This window comes from Oncorhynchus mykiss, chromosome 7 (genome assembly GCF_013265735.2).
Source record: "Oncorhynchus mykiss isolate Arlee chromosome 7, USDA_OmykA_1.1, whole genome shotgun sequence".
Taxonomy (NCBI): domain Eukaryota; kingdom Metazoa; phylum Chordata; class Actinopteri; order Salmoniformes; family Salmonidae; genus Oncorhynchus; species Oncorhynchus mykiss.
In genome coordinates, this window is record NC_048571.1 from 68049585 (window position 1) to 68077399 (window position 27815).

Below are 27815 nucleotides of genomic sequence, written 5' to 3' on the forward strand. Positions count from 1 at the left end.
TAAAGATTATCCTATTATGTACTTGTTTCATCTGGAGAAGAAGATGTATGTTTTTCCTTGGAAGATTTTCATTGATTATGTTGGAGTGTTTGTGTTGACCCAATGCCCTCAATAGAGAACTGTGTTCAATCAAGAAAACTTACTCCTGACTTGTTTATTCCACCTTCCCGCTTTAGAGTGACGCCCAATTACTTGGTCCGCTCACATTGGTGGAGAATGCAGGTATTAGGTGGACGAGTGACACAAGGATAAGTGAGTAAATCAAGATTCTTCCAGTAGACCCGGAGGAACCATTCAAGAACGATGGATAACGCCCTACTACAACAATTGATCACGGCACAGCAGACAACCATAGAACTCCTGCAACAACAGCTGAGCCGACGAGAAGAACCTAGAGTTAAGCCAAGAGCGGCTGCTCACGCCATCTTACCTCGTCTCTCCAAGGAGGATGATATTGAGGCCTTCCTCATGACCTTCGAAAGGACGGCCACCTTGGAAGAGTGGCCGCCCACAGAATGGGCGAGCGCATTAGCCCCTCTTTTGACCGGGGTGGCTCAGGAAGCCTATTTTGACCTGGATTCCCGCGAAGCTGCGGACTATGGGCGACTAAAAACCGAGATCCTGTCCCGGTACCAGCTGACTGCCAGAGATAGGGCTGTAAAATTCCATCAATGGACCTATACAGCTGATCAACCCGTCCGTGCCCAGATCTTCGCGTTAATACGACTGACGAAACAGTGGCTAGAACCTGGAAAGGGAGTAGGACATGTGATAGAGACTCTCGTAGTGGACAAGATATTGAGAGAATTACCCAGTGACGTAAAAAGGGTTGTGGGGCAAGCCAACCCGTTGTCAGCCGACGACATAGCCCAGGCGGTGGAAACATATCGGTCTACAGGGGAGTTGTTAAAAAGTGACAAGGAGGAAGGGAAGGAGTCTTCCAATCCCGTACCACGACTCACCCCGGCGCGCCCGCCACCGAAACGTCCAAACCCCCCCCGGAGGTGGGAGAAGTCAGCCACCACACAGCAGGGTCGGTGTTATAAATGTCAGTCTCCCAACCATTATGCCCCACAATGTCCTAGCAAGGATGAGCCCATGGTCACGGAGTCATCACTGCCTATTCCCAAACATCCCGTTTTGAGGGGGCAGGATCAACACTGTTGTTTAGCAGAGATAGCCCCAGCCTCAGAGATTCAGGTGCAAGTCGAAGGACAAGATGTGGTAGCTATTCTCGACTCAGGAAGTATGGTTACGTTAGTAGAGGAGCGGATGGTGACCTCCGCAACACTGCTACCAGACAAAGTAGCCGTATCCTGTATCCATGGAGACACCCACTATTACCCCACTGTGAATCTGCCTATTCTCACTCCAAAAGGAAGGTGTACAGTCAGGGCAGGGAAAGTGCCCCAGCTGAAGGTGCCATTACTGATCGGGAGAGACTGTCCCCTATATAAGGAGCTTCGGCAGATGACGTTATGTACGGGAAGAAGGGGGACAGGAAAGAAGAGAAAATCCAAGCCCGAGGTAGTAGTCCTACAAGTAGTCCTCTGCAGCAGAGGAAGAAATAGCGACCCAACGTTTACGACAGATATTCCAGGAAACCACCGATGAAGACACATGTGAAGGGTTATACACAACACAGGAAGAAAGGAGCAACCAGGCGCTAAGGGATATATTTGAAGCTCCATCCGAGGAGGGAACCTGGAAGGGATTCTCCTCGGTCACCCCTGATGGGGATGTGGAACATCCTCCACATCCCTCTACCGAGGTCGACCTGCCCCAGGAATTAAAGGGACAGTTCGGCACCTCGCAGCATAGAGACCCAGACCTAAGGGAGGCCATGAGGAAAGTGAAGGAGATCGACGGGAGGAATGTTGACGGATCAGGTGAGCCCACTCTTCCTTACTATGCAATCAGGCGGGGTCTCTTATACTGGGTCGTACGACGAAGGGGGGAAAACCAGGAATTACTAATGGTGCCTAGGCCATACAGGGATACAGTTCTACAGTTATCCCATTCCCACGTCCTAGGAGGACACCTGGCACGAGACAAGAGTATTGACAGAATCATGCAGAGATTCTATTGGCCCCGGGTCACCCGGGATGTGGCCAGGTATTGTAGGACGTGTGATCAATGTCAACGTACAGCCCCACGGCCACACCTACGTAACCCTTTGATTCCTCTTCCCATCATAGAGACTCCCTTTGAACGCATAGCTATGGACCTCGTAGGACCCCTCCCAAAATCCGCCAGAGGACACGAGTACATCCTAGTGGTTATAGATTACGCTACCAAGTTCCCGGAGGCCATACCCCTGCGTAACATGTCGTCAAAGGGAATTGCCAAGGAGTTATTCCTGATGTTCTCTCGTGTGGGCCTCCCCAAGACTATCTTAACCGATCAAGGAACCCCGTTCATGTCCCAGTTGATGAAGGACTTGTATCGGTTATATCAGGTTCAACAGATACGTACAAGCATATTCCACCCTCAAACAGACGGGTTGTGTGAACGCTTGAACAAAACGATTAAAAGCATGTTGAGAAGAGTGGTGTCCCGAGACGGGAAAAACTGGGACATGCTTCTCCCACACTTAATGTTTGCCCTGCGAGTACCCCAGGCATCCACTGGATTCTCTCCGTTTGAATTGCTCTATGGCAGACCCTGTCGAGGGATCCTCGACTTAGCCAAGGAGACCTGGGAGACCCAACCATGCCCCTTTCGATCCACAATAGAACACGTTACCCTGATGAGAGACCGCCTGTCAGCAGTGTGGCCCATAGTCAAGGAGCATATGGAGAAGGCCCAAAGGACACAAGGCCGGGCCTATGATAAGTCCGCGACCCCCCGTGAGTTCACCGTGGGAGAGAAAGTGATGGTGCTTGTGCCCACGGCCGAACATCGCTTGCTGGCGCAGTGGAGGGGGCCCTACGAGGTAATGAAAAGGGTCTCACCGGTCAATTACCTCATCAAGCAACTTGACAGGAGGAAGAAGGTCCAACTCTATCACATAAACCTGCTGAAGACGTACCATGGACGAGAGGAGGAGGTGGCTTTGATGGCCCTGGAGGGCAAAGGAAAAGAGGAGGCTCTACCACAGGTGCGCCGTGGCCAAACTCTCCTACCGGAGCAGTCAAGACAGCTAGACAAGCTGATTATGAACTTCGGTCGAATATTCTCTCCATTCCCAGGACAAACAGATGTCCTGTTCCACCATATCCACACTGAACCCGGCAAGAAGGTGCATATCCGCCCTTACAGGATTCCTGAGGCTCGCCGAGTCATCGCTAAGAAAGAGGTGAGGGAAATGTTGAGGATGGGCGTGATCGAGCCCTCGACGAGTGAGTGGTCCAGTCCCATAGTCCTGGTCCCCAAATCCGATGGTAGTATGAGACTCTGTAACGACTTTAGGGGCGTGAATGCCATCTCTACATTCGATGCGTATCCCATGCCCCGCGTGGATGAACTCTTGGAGCGCTTAGGAAAGGCCAAGTTCATCACTACCCTGGATTTGACGAAGGGATATTGGCAAGTGCCGGTGGCTCCGGAGGATCGCCCAAAGACTGCCTTCGCCACCCCAGAGGGGCTTCTCCAGTATGTGAGGATGCCCTTCGGACTGCACGGTGCCGCTGCAACTTTCCAACGCCTCATGGATGCCATTTTACGGCCCCATCAAGAGTATGCAGCGGCGTACATAGACGATGTGGTCATCCACAGCGAGGACTGGGATAGTCACCTCCTGCGATTACGGGTGGTGCTCGTGAGTTTGGAAGCCACAGGGTTGACAGCCAATCCAAATAAATGCTGCCTGGGCCTGTCCGAAGCGGAATACCTAGGGTACACCGTGGGGAATGGGAAAATACGCCCACAGGCAGAGAAGAAAAGGGCAATTCGTGACTGGCCTCGACCCCGGACCAAGCGAGATGTTCGGGCCTTCTTAGGGATAACAGGATATTATCGCCGTTTTATCCCGGGATATGCAACCATTGCCAACCCCCTCACAAACCTCATCAGGAAAAACCTGCCAAACCAGGTAGAGTGGAAAGACGAGACGGAAGAGGCCTTTCAATTGCTAAAAGATGGCTGTGTTCTGATCCTGTTCTACAGGCTCCGGACTTCTCACAAGAGTTCATTGTGCAGGTCGACGCCTCGGATACAGGGCTCGGAGCCGTACTAGCTCAGGGTAAAGGTGAAGAAGAGAAGCCGATTCTCTTCATTAGTAGGAAGCTCAGCGATCGGGAACAGAGGTATGCGACCGTAGAGAAAGAGGCCTTAGCCATCAAGTGGGCCCTCGATTATCTCCGGTACTACCTACTGGGTCGGAGGTTTGCATTAGTTACTGACCATGCGCCCCTCACGTGGATGGCTGGTAAGAGAAACAATAACAACAGAATAGCTAGATGGTTTTTGTCTTTACAACCGTTCTCTTTCCATGTCATCCACAGGGCCGGATGGAGGAACGGGAATGCAGACGCGCTGTCCCGATGCGACCAAGACGGTGCGTCTGGCGCCCGACCCTCCGGTTCGGTCCTGGGGGGGAAGGTATGTGGAAGGACCACCAGAGGGCAGGCTGGGCTCATGGATAGTAGCCCAACAAGGCATGGGAGACAAGGTAACCAGAGGCAATTAAGCACAGCTGACGGTACTAATGACATACTCTCCTTCCCCTATAAGAGAGAGAATGGAACCAGCAGAGAGGGGGGAAAACTATCTCTGGAAGATGGCCACCGAGATAGAGGAGCTATCCAGGAAGAACCACTAAGACGGTGACAATCCCGTGACTTTTTGTTGTAGTTTAAAGATAATCCTATTATGTTCTTGTTTCATCTGGAGAAGAAGATGTATGTTTTTTCTTGGAAGATTTTCATTGATTATGTTGGAGTGTTTGTGTTGACCCAGTGCCCTCAATAGAGAACTGTGTTCAATCAAGAAAACTTACTCCTGACTCGTTTATTCCACCTTCCCGCTTTAGAGTGACGCCCAATTACTTGGTCCGCCCACAACACACTCAAGGAGTCAACCAAGACTTCAGCAAACTACATCAACATGCTACAGTGTGTACCTCCAGGTCTCATTAAAAAGCAGCGAGAGCAGCTCAGATTGTCCATGATGCACTACGGTCATACCCTGCCCCCACAAGGGGTGATAAGAGGGTTTCAGTGTTTGCTGCAAGTACAGTCTAAAATTGCTAACAATATTTCAATCCAAGTGTGATAATACCCTACACGTGTCTGGTATCTACTTCACACAGCATCTCACACTTTGGTGGAGAGATAAGATCGATGTATATCTTTCTTTAGTACAAGGTAGATTGACAGAGGAAAAGTGTGTAGATTGTTGTTGGTTACAAACATGTCTAACAGAGGGTCTTTCCATTGTGTCATCTATCAAACTATGTCATTCTGGACTTCATCAGACTGTTATTGTCTTGAGTGCTATATTGTCTGCTCAGCTGTTCTTCCACAAGCTTCTTCAATAAACATGTTGGAGGGTAGAGGATTCTATATGTGATCCTGTGTGGCTCAGTTGGTAAGAGCACAGCTATAGCAATGCCAAGGTTGGTTGTAGGTTCAATTATTATAGGGATCACATACACTTACTAAAAATGCATGCACTCACTGTACTATAAGTGGCTTTTTACATGAATAAGAGGGTGTACTGAACCTTCATCCTCTTAATGCGTCACCTTGGAGCAGCCATCAGCTTTAGAGGAGTGCAGTAGAGATATCTACAGCTAGCTACACTATATTAAACTCTGCTGGGTTGACTTTAGATATTTTTTTATTTAACCAGGGAAGTCAGTTAAGAACAAACTCTTATTTACAATGATGGCCTACCCCGGCCAAACCCTAACCTGGACGACACTAGGCCAATTGTGCCCTGACCTATGGGACTCCCAATCACAGCCAGTTGTGATAAAGCCTGGAATCGAGCCAGGGTCTGTAGTGACACCTCTAGCACTGAGATGCAGTGCCTTAGACCGCTGTGCCACTCAGGAGACCACAAATTAGATATAGCCATCTTCTACAGTCACAGGTGGAGTCCCAAATGGCACCCTAAAGTAGTGCATTATGTAGGGATATAGAGTGCCATTTAAGATGCACTCACATATTTAGCAGCAGCAGTCAGACAATAAAACCCTTTCATAGTTCCATAATTTATGCTGACAACATATATTATTTATGGTGTTTCTGAGCTATTTGCTGATAGAGAGATTCCCCAGCCAGACCCTCTATAGTTCCAGCACTAACACGTTTCCTATTCGTGAGTGTAAAAAAAAATGTTTTACGTTGCATTAACTTACTCTGGGGCCTAACATGATAGAATGTTACTGATTAACAAGGCCCTCCCTGGTCACTGTCATCCCAAAACATCTTTGAAAGATCTCTTCTCATCCCATCTCTTTCTTTGAATCGATGGATATCGTATGAATTCTACTGAAATGACACTGAAGTGAAAAGATGGTGGCTCAATCCCAAATCACCCACTTCCCGTAGGCCCTCCATTTGTGCGTTCACACTCCACCTCCGCAATATGAGCAAGTGTCCCAAAGCTTAGGGAGTGAAAATGATCGAGAGTGTATTGGCTAACTAGACCCTTCGATAGCCACTTCAACCGAGCCAGCATGGATGCAGGTTCCAGAGGGAAGTGCTATCCCAACACACACAGCAATATGTTTGGAGTTTGCGCAATTTCATACTAAAGAATTGAGAGGTGTGCCAAATTATACAGTATTACATGTGCTATGGTGTCCACCCAGTCTGCCCAAAGTGCGGGGAAACATATGATTATGCAGCTTTCTGGCAGCGACATGAGGAATTTACATGTTGTGGTGGTCGTCTTCAGTTGTTTCTGCTGGTCGCAAAAAGCTAAATTGGCATAACATGAGCTGAAATAAATGTAAAAGGCTTTGAAAATAAAATGTAGTATGCTCCATGCTCTGTTGACATTTCACAGAGATACACTTGTTTTTGTGAGAAATCCTATAAAAAGAACAGGAATTTAACATTAATTTGAAAAGCGTATACTAAAATGTGAAAATACTACATGTCATGTCTCAAAATCAATATCTATTTTACCTCTATATTGTTTAAAATCCTGCGGATTTGAGAAGAAAGATGACGAATTCAACAGGAAAGTGAGCCTGTTAAGTAGCCTTCATTCTCGCAAAGCATCCAGCCTAGCTGACATAATGCTCTGCAATGTTCTTTATTTTTGACCACTTTTTTCTCTGGCCATTGATTTAGTCACCCGAATTTTGGCCATCCTACATGGGTAAAACATCCTACATGGGTAAAACATCCTACATGGGTAAAACATCCTACATGAGTAAAACATCCTACATGGGTAAAACATTCTACAAGGGGTAAAACATCCTACAAGGGTAATTGAACAGATTATGATAGAGACATGAGGTTTGGACCATTGTTTTTCTTAAAGGATTATCTACACAATTAACATGTTATTTTACCCATTGTTCAAAATAGGCGTTTTGGATTGGACACCCTACAGGTATGTTTGTTTGTGCCTGATTTCGAGGCTTGATACATAAAACAATTTAAATACCTCCAATGTTTAACTGTTACCGAGGTTTACTTCTTGTTAAATGGCAAGGGGGATTTGTTCATTAGAATTTCATTATTATTTAAATGTGGAACATAAATTGCATCACAAGTGTGTCCCGAAGTTGATGGATTTATTCATTAATACCCTCGCCACTCTATTGATAGCCCCATAGAACCACCCTGATCTCACAAGCTTACATTCTGCTATCTGTGTAGCAAAAAGAATGTAAGCATGCGTGATCAGGATGGTTCATACGAGGTTACTCTATTTAAGTCACCCCTAGGAGTTGTCACCTACACGTGGCACGGAGGGCATTCAGAATGAGTTGGTAGTGGCGAGGGGCTATTTTGGGATTCACCAGGTCATGCATTAAGATGATGATCCACTGTATAGGTCAGAGAAGGCTGTGATCAGGTCAGAGGTCATGACCTTTAGTCTCTGAGACACTAGGCTACTACAACAGACCAGCTGGTGTAATTATGACCTCGGCTCTGAAAGTAAAATAATCTATTACATTCTATATATGAAGGAAAAACGGGCCACACAAACACACTTTCTATCTCTCTCCCTTGTTAAGGACAAATTAACAATAAAGTTCCCTACATATTGTGGACCATGTTATTACTGCATAATGTGGTGTTGTGCATTTTCACTATTCCGTGGGAAAGTGTCCATGCACTACTGCCCTACCAAGCAAAAGAGCAGTAACTGGAGTGAAACTGAGAAAAATGACTTCAAAGTTGTTTTATTGTCCAGCCAACTGAATTGTAGGCAGAACATTTGAGATGTGGTTGTCTGTTGTTATTTTTTATTCATATTGACCCTGACCTCTAACATGACATTTGTCCCTAGACGGCAGTTACTGCCTTCTTGCTTGGTACACCCACTGGAATACGTTTCCATGACGATTGTTTTTAACAAACTTGTGTTAATATATTTATTTGTATGTAGCTGTCCTTGTCATATAGTTTGATACTTGTATCAACGAAGAACAATAAATAATACCAAGGTCAACCGTAGACACAGCAGCACAAAGCTCAGTGAAGCCAAGGTAAAAGGCAGTAAGTAACTGACGTGTGTGATGGCAGTTACTGCCTTTTCCCTTGGTTTCACCTAAACTTTTTGCAGTTACTGCGAACATGACCCCCCCCCCCCCCCCCCCCCCCATTTTCTCCAATACACAACACAATGGAGGCCGGATATTTGTCCACAAGATAAAGCATGCATTTAATGTTAAAAAAAAGTAAATAACTCATTTTTGACCAAATGCAGTTGTCTCTTGTTTGGTAGGGCAGACTAGACCGACTCACCTAGCAAATATGTAAGGTGCATTATGCAGAGCTTTTACTGAAATGGTGTTGAATAGGAGTTATTATCTGATGAAAATAGATGTTTATCTGGCTTCAGGGACCTCTTGACCATGGGAATTCACACGACAACAGAAAACAGACAATTGCGCGTAAAAAATGCTTATATTTATGGTGAAGTAAAAACAACATGTTGTTGATGCCATCAATGTCGTTCACTCCCGAATTCCAAGTTATGCAATTCTACTCTTGGCTACTGCTGCTCCCTCCAGATACATTTAGGCTAATAAATTAGTCTAACCTGAACGTCAAAACACAAGCAAATACCAACCCAGACATGTGTAATTTGATGGGATCTCTATGTACCAACCTTTCACTTGAGTCTCGTAATCCCCAATAATCTCCTTGTCCTTCTTGACCCTCGTATGGGATGACATGATTCTTTAAGAATTAATTATGGAAGCCTGTAGACTTCGCCTTAATAAGACACCACAACGTAGCCTACAAATCTCTTCGGCAGATACATAAAGCAGGATGGGCTTCATGCGTTTCAAAGAACTTCGGTGTCCCAATTTGCACTTGAGGTTGCAAGGCGATCAATGCGACTTTGAACTGCAAAACAAATAAGGATAACTCCCCTCTGTCGTCAACATAGCATTTTAGAATGTCTGTAAAAAAAATAAAAAATAATAATGTGCATTTACTGCATGTTCAATATATGATATGTTTCAATATAACCACTGCCTTGAAGCAGGGTGTATGCGCAAGTGCTGCATCGTGCGATTTTCAATGCGTCTTCCAGCCGCCCTTTTTCCTGCAAGTTCTCGGTCTGCTGCAGCAAGCCAGGAAGAGTTGGATGCTAAAGTCATCTCAGACTCCTCCCACACTCGCCTCCTCTCACACACTCTCAGTCTCTCACTCACGCATACACTCTCCCTCACGTACACATGCATGCAGACACACTCCCTCACATACACACACATGCAGAGAGGGTAATTACATTACAGTGGTTATGCACATGAATCTGACAAAGATATTTAGCAGTGTTGCTGATACAAGACAGATTTCAAAATGATGAGATTGAAAGAGGCACATCCTCGTTAGCACACAGACACTGGTGACCTGGAAAGGCTGCTTTATAGACCACAATTCAGAATATGTCCCTCATAACAGACGAGGGCTTTTTTTGTTATCTGATGTAGGCCTAATAATATCACTAACCTCAACGTGGCTGATGTTTTTAACAACAATGTTGACAGTTGTAAATAAAGGTCAATGACACTGAATGCTATGTTTTGACACAGCTGTCTGAATGATGAAAGATAATAGGTTTTCATGTTTCTCCAGTGGAAAATATTACTCAGCAATAACTCTGCATGACTCACATAGCCTTCATTTCAAAGACAGTTTGAAGATTAGACTTACCACTAAGTCAGTGGAAGAAGATGACTTTTAACTGTTACCATTCTGTGTCATGAGGCGTTCTGTTTTTGAGTACTGCTGATTCTCAAAACCTTGTGCACAGGGTCAAATGTCAAAAGACATGTTCAACAGATGTTGTATTGCCTGAAGGTTTCATGGTATCTACGAATGATATGAAGAGTTTACTAAAATTCTATTACTGCATGTCATATCTGATTCCAAGTAAGGCTATGACTCCTGTTAGGATATTAGTTGTAACATCATCCAAAATAAGCAGTCACGCAATGAAGGGCATTAAAAAGACAGCATTAAAAATCAGGTCAAAAATCACAGTAAAAGACCAGATCAAAATCAGAATGGTATGTTGGCAGTGGCACTGCATTTGCAATCATGAGTAGAGCACATGGTTCCAGTGTGGTATTTTTGTAGAAGAGCATTCTTTCAGACACTTGGAACAAGATATTGACCTGTGGCAGCCAACAACTGGACTTTGAACATAGCCAAGAAGCAATTTCTGTGACTCTTGAATGAGAAGCTTCTCTTTCCCAAATCCAATCGCTCCTAACTCAACTCTGAGCCCGAAGTTATTGCAGTGAAGGATCCTGGGAAACAATGACATCATCACTGTTCTTGAGGCCCAACAAGGCTCCATTGTCCATTTCCCATTCAACTGCATTCCAAATGGCACCCTATTCCCTATTTAGTGGACTTCCTTTGACCAGGACCTATAGGGCTCTGGTCAAAAGTAATGCACTACATTGGGAGTAGGGTGCTATTTGGGTCGCACTCTGAGTAATTCATTAATACATTAGCCTCTTTGGGAGCCATGCTGGTCAACCTCTACTGTAGTGAGCATCTGAAGACTAACACATTATATATAATATCCTCTCTCACTCCCAGGGTTTTTAATAAAACATATTTAAGCACAATGCACAATAATAAGTCAGAAAGCGAGCGAGGCACTGGATCATTTGCGTTACGTTTACCCAATTCTACTTTCAGCCATGCCACTTTAATTCACATAATTTACTCTCCTGCTGGTATTTATCCTGGTAATAACATATCCTTTGAGTAATACCTCACTCACATTTCTCTCAATGGTCTCATTAATACAGTGGTTCCCTTGCCAATGGGAACTGACCTCTATCCATTTTACCTTTTTGACTGACCAGTGGGGAGCAGGGGATCCCATTCAGATCCCATTCACTTCCGTCATCATGAAGTGCTTTGAGAGACTAGTCAAGGACCATATCACCTCCACCCTACCTGACACCCTAGACCCACTCCAATTTGCTTACCGCCCCAATAGGTCCACAGACGACGCAATCGCAACCACACTGCACACTGCCCTAACCCATCTGGACAAGAGGAATACCTATGTGAGAATGCTGTTCATCGACTACAGCTCAGCATTTAACGTCATAGTACCCTCCAAACTCGTCATCAAGCTCGAGACCCTGGATCTCGACCCAGGGTCTCGCACAAGCATTTCACTACACTCACATTAACATCAACTAACCATGTGTATGTGACAAATAACATTTGATTTGATTTGATTTGAGTCTGGTGGGACTGTCTGAAAACATTACTAGCTGTGAAATCCTTGCTTCATCCCTCAATTCCTTGCCTCCCTCTCAAAGCTCATTGGAGGAGGTCTGAGGGAGGAACCTTGGCTGCTCTTGGATAAGATTTGAGAGGGAGGTGAGGAATTTATTTACTGAACAACTGTATGTTTTTAGATACAGCCAGGATCTGGTAAAATGACATTTGACCCGTGAGATGAGCCACTAGTGGAGGAGAGACACCCAGGCTTTTAATGACTGACCCTGAACTGACCCCTGCGATGGGAACACTGATAGGTTAGACTGCTGAAACAATGTTAACTGCCAGATAATTAATACAGGTCACTTTAGGTTGAAAAAGGATGACAAGGGTTTCTTCAAGACACTTTACTGTAATATGTCTCCTCAGTATGGGGTGGAATCTGTCACATTTACAGTGACTTTATAGCACTGATTAGATCCTGATCTAGTCGCTGTATTATTGAGATTGTAGTCTATGGTGATAACTTATTACTTGGATTTCCCAGTAGGACATATTAGGCTTAGGACACATTGAAATGAAAAGAGTTCTAAACAGCAGATTGCCTATCATTGTTCTGGATCTATACATTTTACAACAGTGGGTGTTAGTAACCTCCAATTGCTGTGCTCAGAGTTGAATACTTTGTGCACAATGCATATTATATGAAACACACTACATTAAGCAGCAACGGTTCACTTCAGGCACAGACACATTTTCTGCTCTTATGAGTCCACCACTTCCATGACTGCACAGAACCCTCTTGAGTGACAGTAGTATTCTTCTTCACTTACATATTCTTTCGGAATCTCCACAGGGCCTCTTGGCAAAGTCAAATCAATATCAAATCAAATCAAATGTATTTATATAGCCCTTCGTACATCAGCTGATATCTCAAAGTGCTGTACAGAAACACAGCCTAAAACCCCAAACAGCAAGCAATGCATGTAGAAGCACGGTGGCTAGGAAAAACTCCCTAGAAAGGCCAAAACCTAGGAAGAAACCTAGAGAGGAACCAGGCTATGTGGGGTGGCCAGTCCTCTTCTGGCAGTGCCGGGTAGAGATTGTAACAGAACATGGCCAAGATGTTCAAATGTTCATAAATGACCAGCATGGTCAAATAATAATAATCACAGGCAGAACAGTTGAAACTGGAGCAGCAGCACGGCCAGGTGGACTGGGGACAGCAAGGAGTCATCATGTCAGGTAGTCCTGAGGCATGGTCCTAGGGCTCAGGTCCTCCGAGAGAGAGAAAGAAAGAGAGAATTAGAGAGAGCATACTTAAATTCACACAGGACACCGGATAGGACAGGAGAAGTACTCCAGATATAACAAACTGACCCTAGTCCCCCGACACATAGACAGGGCCAAACAGGAAGGATATAACCCCACCCACTTTGCCAAAGCACAGCCCCCACACCACTAGAGGGATATCTTCAACTACCAACTTACCATCCTGAGACAAGGCCGAGTATAGCCCACAAAGATCTCCACCACGGCACTACCCAAGGGGGGGCGCCAACCCAGACAGGAAGATCACATCAGTGACTCAACCCACTCAAGTGACGCACCCCTCCTAGGGACAGCATGAAAGAGCACCAGTAAGCCAGTGACTCAGCCCCTGTAATAGGGTTAGAGGCAGAGAATCCCAGTGGAAAGAGGGAAACCGGCCAGGCAGAGACAGCAAGGGCGGTTCGTTGTTCCAGAGCCATTCCGTTCACCTTCACACTCCTGGGCCACACTACACTCAATCATATGACCCACTGAAGAGATGAGTCTTCAGTAAAGACTTAAAGGTTGAGACCAAGTTACGTCTCTCACCTTGGTAGGCAAACCATTCCATAAAAATGGAGCTCTATAGGAGAAAGCCCTGCCTCCAGCTGTTGGCTTAGAAATTCTAGGGACAATTAGGAGGCCTGCGTCTTGTGACCGTAGCGTACGTGTAGGTATGTACGGCAGGACCAAATCAGAGAGATGGGTAGGAGCAAGCCCATGTAATGCTTTGTAGGTTAGCAGTAAAACCTTGAAATCAGCCCTTGCCTTGACAAGACACCAGTGTAGGCTAGCACTGGAGTAATATGATCAGATATTTTGGTTCTAGTCAGGATTCTAGCAGCCGTAATTAGCACTAACTGAAGTTTATTTAGTGCTTTATCCGGGTAGCCGGAAAGTAGAGCATTGCAGTAGTCTAACCTAGAAGTAACAAAAGCATGGATTAAATTGTTCTGCATCATTTATAGACAGAAAGTTTCTGATTTTTGCAATGTTACCTAGATGGAAAAAAGCTGTCCTTGAAACAGTCTTGATATGTTCATCAAAAGAGAGATCAGGGTCCAGAGTAACGCCGAGGTCCTTCACAGTTTAATTTGAGACGACTGTACAACCATTAAGATTAATTGTCAGATTCAACAGAAGATCTCTTTGTTTCTTGGGACCTAGAACAAGCATCTCTGTTTTGTCCGAGTTTAAAAGTAGAAAGTTTGCAGCCATCCACTTCCTTATGTCTGAAACACAGGCTTCTAGCGAGGGCAATTTTGGGGCTTCACCATGTTTCATTGAAATGTACAGCTGTGTGTCATCCGCATAGCAGTGAAAGTTAACATTATGTTTTCGAATGACATCCCCAAGAGGTAAAAACTATAGTGAAAACAATAGTGGTCCTAAAACGGAACCTTGTGGAACACCGAAATTTACAGTTGATTTCTCAGAGGACAAACCATTCACAGAGACAAACTGATATCTTTCCGACAGATAAGATCTAAACCAGGCCAGAACTTGTCTGTGTAGACCAATTTGGGTTTCCAATCTCTCCAAAAGAATGTGGTGATCGATGGTATCAAAAGCAGCGCTAAGGTCTAGGAGCACAAGGACAGATGCAGAGCCTCGGTCTGATGCCATTAAAAGGTCATTTACCACCTTCACAAGTGCAGACTCAGTGCTATGATGGGGTCTAAAACCAGACTGAAGCATTTCGTATTTATATTTTCTGGGTCAAGGTTTGGCTTTTTCAAGCGAGGCTTTATTACTGCCACTTTTAGTGAGTTTGGCACCCATCTGGTGGATAGAGAGCCGTTTATTATGTTCAACATAGGAGGGCCAAGCACAGGAAGCAGCTCTTTCAGTAGTTTAGTTGGAATAGGGTCCAGTATGCAGCTTGAAGGTTTAGAGGCCATGATTACTTTCATCATTGTGTCAAGAGATATAGTACTAAAACACTTGAGTGTCTCTCTTGATCCTAGGTCCTGGCAGTGTTGTTCAGACTCAGGACAACTGAGCTTTGAAGGAATACACAGATTTAAAGAGGAGTCCGTAATTTGCTGTCACGTTCTGACCTCTATTTCCGTTGTTTTTGTATTTATTTAGTATGGTCAGGGCGTGAGTTGGGTGGGTAGTCTATGTTTGTTTTTCTATGTTTTGGTCTAGTTCTATGTTCGGCCTGATATGGTTCTCAATCAGAGGCAGGTGTTCGTCATTGTCTCTGATTGGGAACCATATTTAGGTAGCCTGGGTTTCACTGTTTGTTTGTGGGTGATTGTTCCTGTCTTTGTGTAGTGTTCACCAGATAGGCTGTATTAGGTTTCACGTTCCGTTTGTTGTTTTCCTATTCATTTAGTTATTTCATGTATCGTCTATTATTGATTAAAGAACATGAGTAATCACCACGCTGCATTTCGGTCCTCTCTCTCTACAAACGAAGAACGCCGTTACAGAATCACCCACCACACCCGGACCGAGCAGCGTGTTAACAGGCAGCAGCGAAGGGAGGACGTTATGGACAGCAATGGCATGGAGTATACTAGTTGGGAGGACGAATTAGACGGTAAAGGACCTTGGGCTCAGCCAGGAGAATATCGCCGCCCCAAGGAAGAACGGGAGGCGGCGAAAGCGGAGAGGCGCTGGTATGAGGAGGCAGCGCGGCGTCGTGGATGGAAGCCCGGGAGTCAGCCCCAAAAATTTCTTGGGGGGGGGCTAACAGGGAGTATGGCTACGCCAGGTAGGAGACCTGCGCAAACTCCCTGTGGTTACCGGGGGGCTAGAGAGACCGGGCAGGCACCGTGTTATGCTGTGGAGCGCACGGTGTCCCCAGTGCGGGTGCACAGCCCGGTGCGGTACATTCCAGCTCTGCGTATCGGCCGGGCTAGAGTGGGCATCGAGCCAAGTGCCATGAAGCCGGCTCTACGCATCTGGTCTCCAGTGCGTCTCCTTGGGCCGGCTTACATGGCACCAGCCTTGCGCACGGTGTCCCCGGTTCGCCTGCATAGCCCAGTGCGGGCTATTCCACCTCGCCGCACTGGCAGGGCGACCGGGACCATTCAACCGGGTAAGGTTGGGCAGGCTCGGTGCTCAAGAGCTCCAGTGCGCCTGCACGGCCCGGTCTATCCGTCACCACCTCCAAACCCCAGCCCTCCGGTGGCAGCTCCCCGTACCAGGCTGTCTCTCCGGCCCATCCGTCCAGAGCCTTCCTCTTGTCCGGCGCCTCTGCCGGAGCCTCCCGCCTGTCCGGCGCCTCTGCCGGAGCCTCCCGCCTGTCCGGCGCCTCTGCCGGAGCCTCCCGCCTGTCCGGCGCCTCTGCCGGAGCCTCCCGCCTGTCCGGCGCCTCTGCCGGAGCCTCCCGCCTGTCCGGCGCCTCTGCCGGAGCCTCCCGCCTGTCCGGCGCCTCTGCCGGAGCCTCCCGCCTGTCCGGCGCCTCTGCCGGAGCCTCCCGCCTGTCCGGCGCCTCTGCCGGAGCCTCCCGCCTGTCCGGCGCCTCTGCCGGAGCCTCCCGCCTGTCCGGCGCCTCTGCCGGAGCCTCCCGCCTGTCCGGCGCCTCTGCCGGAGCCTCCCGTCTGCCCGGCGCCTCTGCCGGAGCCTCCCGTCTGCCCGGCGCCGCCAGTGCCGCCCGTCTGCCAGGGGCCGCCAGTGCCGCCCGTCAGCCAGGGGCCGCCAGTGCCGCCAGTCAACCAGGGGCCGCCAGTGCCGCCAGTCAACCAGGGGCCGCCAGTGCCGCCAGTCAACCAGGGGCCGCCAGTGCCGCCAGTCAACCAGGGGCCGCCAGTGCCGCCAGTCAGCCAGGGGCCGCCAGTCAGCCAGGGGCCGCTAGAGCCCCTCCGCCCGGAGCAGCTGTCCCTCTGTCCCGAGCAGCTGTCCCTCTGTCCCGAGCAGCTGTCCCTCTGTCCCGAGCAGCTGTCCCTCTGTCCCGAGCAGCTGTCCCTCTGTCCCGAGCAGCTGTCCCTCTGTCCCGAGCAGCTGTCCCTCTGTCCCGAGCAGCTGTCCCTCTGTCCCGAGCAGCTGTCCCTCTGTCCCGAGCAGCTGCCCCTCTGTCCCGAGCAGCTGCCCCTCTGTCCAGTGGGGTCATTGAGAGGGGTGGGCAGGGTGAGTAAGCCACGGAGGCGGACAATAAGGCGGACTAGGACAATGGCAAAGTGGGGTCCGCGTCCCGCGCCAGAGCCGCCACCGCGGACAGACGCCCACCCAGACCCTCCCCTATAGGTCAAGGTTTTGCGGCCGGAGTCCGCACCTTTGGGGGGGGGTACTGTCACGTTCTGACCTCTATTTCCGTTGTTTTTGTATTTATTTAGTATGGTCAGGGCGTGAGTTGGGTGGGTAGTCTATGTTTGTTTTTCTATGTTTTGGTCTAGTTCTATGTTCGGCCTGATATGGTTCTCAATCAGAGGCAGGTGTTCGTCATTGTCTCTGATTGGGAACCATATTTAGGTAGCCTGGGTTTCACTGTTTGTTTGTGGGTGATTGTTCCTGTCTTTGTGTAGTGTTCACCAGATAGGCTGTATTAGGTTTCACGTTCCGTTTGTTGTTTTCCTATTCATTTAGTTATTTCATGTATCGTCTATTATTGATTAAAGAACATGAGTAATCACCACGCTGCATTTCGGTCCTCTCTCTCTACAAACGAAGAACGCCGTTACATTTGCTTTCTAATAATCATGATCTTTTCCTCAAAGAAGTTCTTGAATTTATTACTGCTGAAGTGAAAGCCATCCTCTCTTGGGGAATGCTGCTTTTTAGTTAGCTTTGCAACAGTATCAAAAAGGAATTTCGGATTGTTCTTATTTTCCTCAATTAAGTTGGAAAAATAGGAGCAGTAAGGGCTCTTCGATACTGCACGGTACAGTCTTTCCAAGCTAGCCGGAAGACTTCCAGTTTGGTGTGGCGCCATTTCCGGTCCAATTTTCTGGAAGCTTGCTTCAGACCTTGGGTATTTTCTGTATACCAGGGAGCTAGTTTCTTATGAGAAATGTTTTTAGTTTTTATGGGTGCAACTGCATCTAGGGTATTGCGCAATGTTAAATTGAGTTCCTCAGTTAGGTGGTTAACTGATTTTTGTCCTCTGACGTTCTTGGGTAGACAGAGGGAGTCTGGAAGGACATCAAGGAATCTTTGTGTTGTCTGTGAATTTATAACACGACTTTTGATGTTCCTTGGTTGGCGTCTGAGCAGATTATTTGTTGCAATTGCAAACGTAATAAAATGGTGGTCCGATAGTCCAGGATTATGAGGAAAAACATTAAGATGTTTTGGCCCTGTCCGGGGGTGTCATCGGATGGGGCCACAGTGTCTCCTGACCCCTCCTGTCTCAGCCTCCAGTAATTCTGCTGCAGTAGTTTATGTGTCGGGGGGCTAGGGTCAGTTTATTATATCTGGAGTACTTCTCCTGTCCTATCTGGTGTCCTGTGTGAATTTAAGTATGCTCTCTCTAATTCTCTTTTTCTCTCTTTCTTTCTCTCTCTCGGAGGACCTGAGCCCTAGGACCATGCCTCAGGACTACCTGACATGACTCCTTGCTGTCCCCAGTCCACCTGGCCGTGCTGCTGCTCCAGTTTCAACTGTTCTGCCTGTGATTATTATTATTTGACCATGTTGGTCATTTATGAACATTTGAACATCTTGGCCATGTTCTGTTATAATCTCCACCCGGCACAGCCAGAAGAGGACTGGCCACCCCACATAGCCTGGTTCCTCTCTAGGTTTCTTCCTAGGTTTAGGCCTTTCTAGGGAGTTTTTCCTAGCCACCGTACATCTACAACTGCATTGCTTGCTGTTTGGGGTTTTAGGCTGTGTTTCTGTACAGCACTTTGAGATATCAGCTGATGTACGAAGGGCAATATAAATAAATTTGATTTGATTTGAAGATCCACAACATTTATTCCATGGGACAAAACTAGGTCTAGAGTATGACTGTGACAGTGAGTAGGTCCAGAGACATGTTGGACAAAACCCACTGAGTCGATGATGGTTCCGAAAGCCTTTTGGAGTGGGTCTGTGGACTTTTCCGTGTGAATATTAAAGTCACCAAAGATTAGAATATTATCTGCTATGACTACAAGGTCCGATAGGAATTCAGGGAACTCAATGAGGAATGCTGTATATGGCCCAGGAGGCCTGTAAACAGTAGCTATAAAACGTGATTGAGTAGGCTACATAGATTTCATGACTAGAAGCTCAAAATACGAAAACATCTTTTTTTTTTAATTTAAATTTGCTATGGTAAATGTTAGCAACACCTCCGCCTTTGCGGGATGCACGGGGGATATGGTCACTAGTGTAGCCAGGAGGTGAGGCCTCATTTAACACAGTAAATTCATCAGCCTTAAGCCATGTTTCAGTCAGGCCAATCACATCAAGATTATGACCATTGATTAGTTCATTGACTATAATTGCCTTTGAAGTAAGGGATCTAACTTTAAGTAGCCCTATTTTGAGATGTGAGGTATCATGATCTCTTTCAATAATGACAGGAATGGAGGAGGTCTTTATCCTAGTGAGATTGCTATGGCGAACACCGCCATGTTTAGTTTTGCCCAACCTAGGTCGAGGCACAGAAACGGTCTCAATAGGGATAGCTGAGCTGACTACACTGACTGTGCTAGTGGCAGACTCCACTAAGCTGGCAGGCTGGCTAACAGCCTGCTGCCTGGCATGCACCCTATTTCATTGTGGAGCTAGAGGAGTTAGAGCCCTATCTATGTTGGTAGATAAGATGAGAGCACCCCTCCAGCTAGGATGGAGTCCGTCACTCCTCAGCAGGTCAGGCTTGGTACTGTTTGTGGGTGAGTCCCAGAAAGAGGGCCAAATATCTACAAATTCTATCTTTTGGGAGGGGCAGAAAACAGTTTTCAACCAGCGATTGAGTTGTGAGACTCTGCTGTAGAGCTCATCACTCCCCCTAACTGGGAGGGGGCCAGAGACAATTACTCGATGCCGACACATCTTTCTAGCTGATTTACACACTGAAGCTATGTTGCGCTTGGTGATCTCTGACTGTTTCATCCTAACGTCGTTGGTGCAAACGTGAATAACAATATCTCTATACTCTCTACACTCGCCAGTTTTAGCTTTAGCCAGCATCATCTTCAGATTAGCCTTAACGTCGGTAGCCCTGCCCCCTGGTAAACAGTGTATGATAGCTGGATGATTTGTTTTAAGTCTGTGGGTAATGGAGTTGCCAATGACGAGAGTTTTCAATTTGTCAGAGCTAATGGTGGGAAGCTTCGGCGTCTCAGATCCCGTCTTTAGTGCTTCATGACTCGACTGTTTGAAGATGGTCCATAATAAGTTAGACAAATATTACATTTGATAATACTAGTGGATTTTGTGTAATGTCAGCATTCGCTGTCATTGCTCCAAAGCACAACGGAATGTGTTGTTGTCTTGTGGGAATGGCTATTTTATAATCTATTATCACATTATAAGCTCCTGGCATCCTATAGGTTTAGGCTATGTATGAGTCCCCTACTTCTCTGGACACAGTCTTTATCATACACATGTGTTTTTATCAGTGTATGTAGTTGATTTCCTGATATTTATTTTGGCGGTTATTGAAGTGGTTACAAAGCATGGCATTTCACTGTGCTGCTTCTACATGGTCAACCAGCATCAAGCTGCCCTCTGCTGGGAAAAGCATACACTGACAGAATATGCTTCAAGTGGAAAACTTCTACCATGACAAATACACACAGCATACTGAGCAGTACCAGTACACACCACAGAACACTCAGCAGTAAACAGAGCCAAGGAGACAGTGATCTAAATAGGGTTTCACATAATCTACATAAATAATGTGGGTTTTCACATATTCCAGCCCCTCTATAGTCCCAATCAGTGTTAGATAGAATGTTACGGTCCTGCCCGCCTGTGGGGAAAACAAGCTTTGGTTACCTAGGTTACCCCATTGGCTCATAGAAAAAAAACAATTCACAATTCTCTTGTTGTCTGCTTGTTTTAGTCAATTCAAAATAACATTAAAGAAAAGCTCAACATGTCTAAAGAGTCATTGTCAACATCGCCTGCTCCTGAGTGTTCACACTAAGCAACATTAAATGTGCTACAAGTAGGATATTTATTTTATTTTCGCACTGTAATTTCAGAAAATGTCCATAATACTTTTTAAAAATGTGTACATTTTTTATTTTACTAGGCAAGTCAGTTAAGAACCAATTCTTATTTACAATGACGGCCTACCCCGACCAAACCCGTACGACGCTGGGCTGTGATACAGCCTGTATCAGGAATCAAGGTAAGACCTAGATGCAGACTCTAGAGTGTGCGGCTCTCCTTTATTTTCAAGCAGACTGTCGAAGTAACAATGTTTATTGTAGCAACAGGGACAGGCAAGACAGGTCACAGCAGGCAATGGTCGAAGATCCAGGGTAAGGTAAAGGTACAGGGCGGCAGGCGGACTCAGGGTCAGGCAGAGTTCAGTTATCCAGAGGTGGAGCAAAGGTACAGGACGGCAGGCAGGCTCAGCCAGAAAGGTCAGACAGGCCGGTACAGGGTCAGGACATGCAAAGGCCAAGAACCAGGAGGACTATGAAAGAGAGGCTGGGAAACGATGGGCACTGACAGGAAAAATGCTGGTAAGCTTGAACGAACAAGACGAACTGGCAACAAACAGACAGAGAACACAGGTATAAATACACAGGGGATGATAGGGAAAATGGGCGACACCTGGAGGGGGGTGGAGACAAGCACAAAGAACAGGTGAAACAGATTAGGGCGTGACAGCCTGGACATATCAAATCCAAATCAAATTGCATTCGTCACATGCACCGAATACAACAGTTGAAATGTTTACTTGCAAGCCCTTAACCAACAACGCAATTTTAAGAAAATACCCCAAAAAAGTTAGAGATAAGAATAACATATAATTAAAGAGCAGCAGTCTTCATGACTGTTACTTTGATGTGGATGTGGACGCCAAGGAACTTGAAGCTCTCAACCTGCTCAACTACAGCCCTGTCGATGAGAATGGGGGCGTGCTCGGTCCTCCTTTTCCTGTAGTCCACAATAATCTCCTTAGTCTTGATCATGTTGAGAGAGAGGTTGTTGTCCTTGCACCACACGGTCAGGTCTCTGACCTCCTCCCTATAGCCTGCCTCATCGTTGTCGGTGATCACTTTTGTGTCATCGGCAAACTTAATGATGGTGTTGGAGTCGTGCCTGGCCGCGCAGTTATGAGTGAACAGGGAGAACAGGAAGGGACTGAGCATGCACCCCTAAGGGGCCCCCGTGTTGAAAATCAGCGTGGCTTATGTGTTGTTATCTACCCTTACCAACTGAAGGCGGCCCGTCAGGAAGTCCAGGATCCAGTTACAGAGGGAGGTGTTTAGTCCCAGGGTCCTTAGCTTAGTGAGGAGCTTTGAGGGCACTATGGTGTTGAACGTGGGCTGTAGTCAATGAATAGCATTCTCACATAGGTGTTATTTTTGTCCATGTGTGAATGGGCACTGTGGAGTGCAATAGAGATTGAATCATATGTGGATCTGTTTGGGCTGTATGCAAATTGGAGTGGATAGTGAAATATCTGTCGCTAATAGTGGAACAATAGTTTTTCACAGTATTACTTCCCTGCCCGTGTTGTGATTGGCTGTGATTTTCACCTATTGATTTCTCCCGCTGGAGCAACATCTGTTGTCAAAATGGGAAAGCTGTTTTGACATTGTGGCTGTGTTATCTAGTGGAAATCCTTCTGTCATTTCCTGGTTGATAAAATTCAACACTGTTCGCTCAATTTCAGTTTATGTGAGAAAACAAGAATAGTGAATAGTGTAGGGATTCATTGTACCATCTAAAAAATATATATTGTTTTTATAGCTGTTTGAAGCTGGTGGACCAAAACCCGAAAGTAAAAGGCTCAATTAGCGCTTGAGCCTTTCACTTTCTGTTTTGGTCCAATCAATAGGCGAATATTACAGTCAATCACAACACTGGCGGTTAAGTAATACTGTGAAAAACTATAATTCCACTATTACTGCAGGTATATACTGAGTATACCAAAAATGAGGAACACTAGCATAATGTTGAGTTAAACCCCTCCATTTTGCCCTCAGAACAGCCTCAATTCATCTGGGCATGGCCTCTACAAGGTGTCAAAAGCGTTCCACAGGGATTCTGGCCCATGTTGACTCCCCATGCTTCCCACAGTTGTGTCAAGTTGAATGGAGGTCCTTTGGGTGGTGGACCATCCTTGATACACAGGAAACTGCTGAGCGTGAAAAACCCAGCAGCGTAGCAGTTCATTACACAAACTGGTACGCCTGGCACCTACTACCATACCCTGTTCAACAACCTGGCACCAGAGCATTTTAAATTATTCTGTGATGTAAATCCAAGACACTCCACTTAGTATGATATGTTACGTTTCGTATTGGTATATTAATTTGTGAATATCCATCACCCATTTCATATGATATGTAAAGAATTACAATTTGTATTATATGTTCCGAATTTGCAAAATGTACTATATGTTATGAATTAGCAAATCGTGTTATATACAGTGCCTTGCGAAAGTATTCGGCCCCCTTGAAGTTTGCGACCTTTTGCCACATTTCAGGCTTCAAACATAAAGATATAAAACTGTATTGTTTTGTGAAGAATCAACAACAAGTAGGACACAATCATGAAGTGGAACGACATTTATTGGATATTTCAAACTTTTTTAACAAATCAAAAACTGAAAAATTGGGCGTGCAAAATTATTCAGCCTCTTTACTTTCAGTGCAGCAAACTCTCTCCAGAAGTTCAGTGAGGATCTCTGAATGATCCAATGTTGACCTAAATGACTAATGATGATAAATACAATCCACCTGTGTGTAATCAAGTCTCCGTATCAATGCACCTGCACTGTGATAGTCTCAGAGATCCGTTAAAAGCGCAGAGAGCATCGTGAAGAACAAGGAACACACCAGGCAGGTCCGAGATACTGTTGTGAAGAAGTTTAAAGCCGGATTTGGATGCAAAAAGATTTCCCAAGCTTTAAACATCCCAAGGAGCACTGTGCAAGCGATAATATTGAAATGGAAGGAGTAGGGCCTCCCGGGTGGCGCAGTGGTTAAGGGCGCTGTACTGCAGCGCCAGCTGTGCCATCAGAGTCCTGGGTTCGCGCCCAGGCTCTGTCGTAACCGGCCGCGACCGGGAGGTCCGTGGGGCGACGCACAATTGGCCTAGCGTCGCCCGGGTTAGGGAGGGCTTGGTCGGTAGGGGTGTCCTTGTCTCATCGCGCACCAGCGACTCCTGTGGCGGGCTGGGCGCAGTGTACGCTAGCCAAGGTGGCCAGGTGCACGGTGTTTCCTCTGGCGCATTGGTGCGGCTGGCTTCCGGGTTGGATGTGCGCTGTGTTAAAGAAGCAGCGGCTTGGTTGGTTGTGTATCGGAGGACGCATGACTTTCAACCTTCGTCTCTCCCGAGCCCGTACAGGAGTTGTAGCGATGAGACAAGATAGTAGCTACTACAATTGGATACTACGAAATTGGGGAGAAAAAAAAAAAAGAAATGGAAGGAGTATCAGACCACTGCAAATCTACCAAGACCTGGCCGTCCTTCTAAACTTTCAGCTCATACAAGGAGAAGACTGATCAGAGATGCAGCCAAGAGGCCCATGATCACTCTGGATGAACTGCAGAGGTGGGAGACTCTGTCCATAGGACAACAATCAGTTGTATATTGCACAAATCTGGCCTTTATGGAAGAGAAAGAAAAGAAAGCCATTTCTTAAAGATATCCATAAAAAGTGTTGTTTAAAGTTGGCCACAAGCCACCTGGGAGACACACCAAACATCCTTCGCTGGTGCAGAAGGTGCTCTGGTCAGATGAAATCAAAATTGAACTTTTTGGCAACATTATGTTATTACGTTATGTTTGGCGTAAAAGCAACACAGCTCATCACCCTGAACACACCATGCCCACTGTCAAACATGGTGGTGGCAGCATCATGGTTTGGGCCTGCTTTTCCTCAGCAGGGACAGGGAAGATGGTTAAAATTGATGGGAAGATGGATGGAGCCAAATACAGGACCATTCTGGAAGAAAACCTGATGGAGTCTGCAAAAGACCTGAGACTGGGACGGAGATTTGTCTTCCAACAAGACGATCCAAAACATAAAGCAAAATCTACAATGGAATGGTTCAAAAATAAACATATCCAGGTGTTAGAATGGCCAAGTCAAAGTCCAGACCTGAATCCAATCGAGAATCTGTGGAAAGAACTGAAAACTGCTGTTCACAAATGCTCTCCAGCCAACCTCACTGAGCTCGAGCTGTTTTGCAAGGAGGAATGGGAAAAAATGTCAGTCTCTCGATGTGCAAAACTGATAGAGACATACCCCAAGTGACTTACAGCTGTAATCACAGCAAAAGGTGGTGCTACAAAGTATTAACTTAAGGGGGCTGAATAATTTAGCACGCCCAATTTTTCAGTTTTTGATTTGTTAAAAAAGTTTGAAATATCCAATAAATGTCGTTCCACTTCATGATTGTGTCCCACTTGTTGTTGATTCTTCACAAAAAAATACAGTTTTATATCTTTATGTTTGAAGCCTGAAATGTGGCAAAAGGTCGCAAAGCTCAAGGGGGCCGAATACTTTCGCAAGGCACTGTATTGCAAGTTTGCAAATGTCCAATATGTTACGAATTTGCAAAACGTACTGTACGTTACAAATTTTCAAAGATATGATGTGTTACGAATTCTAGCTAGGTGCTAACGTTAGCTAGCTTGCTAACTTTAGCTATGGTAGGGGTTAGGGTTAGGGTTAAGTTTAGGAGTTAGGTTAGGGTTAAGGTTAGGGTAGGGTTAGAGGAAGGGTTAGCTAACATGCTAAGTAGTTGCAAAATAGATAAAAAGTAGTAAGTAGTTGAAAAGTTGCAAACCCAATCATCCACCCGACCAACCACCCTACTTTTGATTTTGCCTTATGTAACCATACCAAACGTAACATATGATACTAAATGGAATGTCTTAGATTTACGTACAGAATAATACGAAATGTTATGAGACAAGGTAGCGATGGGGAGCGTTGCTGCAAAGCTATTTTCAGGTCTCTCCAGAGATGTTCGATCGGGTTCAAGTCTGGGCTCTGGCTGGGCCACTCAAGGACATTCAGAGACTCGTCCCGAAGCCACTCCTGTGTTGTCTTGGTTGTGCTTAGGGTTGTTGTCCTGTTGGAAGGTGAACCTTCACCCCAGTCTGAGGTACTGAGCGCTCTGGAGCAGGTTTTAATCAAGGATCTCTGTTCTTTGCTCCGCTCATCTTTGTCTCCCAGTCCCTGCAGCTGAAAAAAATCCCCACAGCATGATGCTGCCATCACTATGCTTCACGGTAGGGATGGTGCCAGGTTTCCTCCAGGTGTGACTCTTGGCATTCAGAACAGAGTTCAATCTTGGTTTCATCAGACCAGAGCATCTTGTTTCTCATGGTCTGAGAGTCTTTAGGTGCCTTTTGTCAAACTCCAAGCTGGCTGTCATGTGCCTTTTACTGAGGAGTGTCTTTTTTTGTACCTTTTCTCCACAGAGGAACAACAGCAGTTTTTCCTTGTGTTTTTTTCTTTCTGTATAACAAAAAATCTACAATGAAGTTGTTTTCCCCAATTTGTGGACGCGGTCAAAGGGAAATCCTTCATGTGATGTATCGACTCGGAGTATACATACGTAGGATCTTAGTTAGAGCCAGTTTGCTACAACCGGATATTCAACATTAACATTAACATTCAACATTAAAATGAGTAACACATCCATAGCCACATGTTGAGGTAACAATAACTTTAAATGTCTTCTTATGCAATTATATAAAGCATGCATGTTCAAGATAGCAATCATAGGACAACGTAGGTCTGTGGAAATCTTCACAAATGCTGTGATAATCTGCACATAATCTCAAATGTTTTGGAACACTTGCACCATGTACTTTTAATGTATTCTCATCTGCAATCAAGTTCATTTGGTTCTGCTGTTAGGAAGCACAGGGATAAAACTTCAATCTGTTGAATAAATAAGCAAAATAGCTGATATTGTATTCCCATTTGAACTTTCAACCATTTTTAAATGAAAATTCAGTGGTGAGATTCCTGTGTTTCTCCCCATTATTGCATACTCGAAATAGCACAAGTTCTGCTTTGTGTGGGTTCAATGTCAGCTTAATCATCAAGCATGTGTGGAAAAATAAACTGCCATTTGCCAAACTGTCACACAATATTCACAACCATTCTCAAGGCAGTGTGAATCCTTGCTGCAAAGATGTATTGCTGAACATGATGTTTGTGAAAAAGTAGACAGCAGAGTAGAGAGAGGCATGTCTTTACAAGAGCTCTAGAAGTAGAAGAGGAGGAGTCCCTTTATATAGGTTCTCTCATTGTAATGGAATGTTCTTACTCTGATGGTTGAGAGAGACAGGATAAGTCAACAGAGGAGAGATGATTCAGATTAGGTACTTTTCTGTTCAGGAGCAACTGCCAAGTACCAATTATAATTATAGGACTAAATGGGATTTTAGAACATAAAGTATGACCTTTTTTTCACACACAACAGTAAGGAGATGTTTAAGACAATTCACTTTTCTGTTAGGAACATCTGCAGAGAATGACCAAATATATATGTTTGAATCATTCTTGAGAAATACTTATGGAGGATTTTCATTTCAGTTCCCTTGTTGTCATGCAGACAACATGTTGATAGA

The 27815-nt window shown here is 45.8% G+C and overlaps 1 protein-coding gene across 8 annotated transcripts in view; it reads right to left on the reverse strand.

Moving 5' to 3' along the window:
- Positions 1–9724, reverse strand: part of LOC110528336 (SLIT-ROBO Rho GTPase-activating protein 3) — an 89300-nt gene extending 79576 nt beyond the window's left edge. For all 8 annotated transcript variants that reach the window (XR_005052647.1, XR_005052648.1, XM_021610330.2 and 5 more), the window contains exon 1: positions 9244–9724. Coding sequence is in view for 6 of the 8 variants with exons in the window: in XM_021610330.2 (XP_021466005.2) it covers positions 9244–9310 (67 nt within the window). In the remaining 2 variants the exon portion in view is untranslated. The remainder of the gene's footprint in view (positions 1–9243) is intronic.
- Between the last annotated feature and the right edge of the window lie 18091 nt (positions 9725–27815).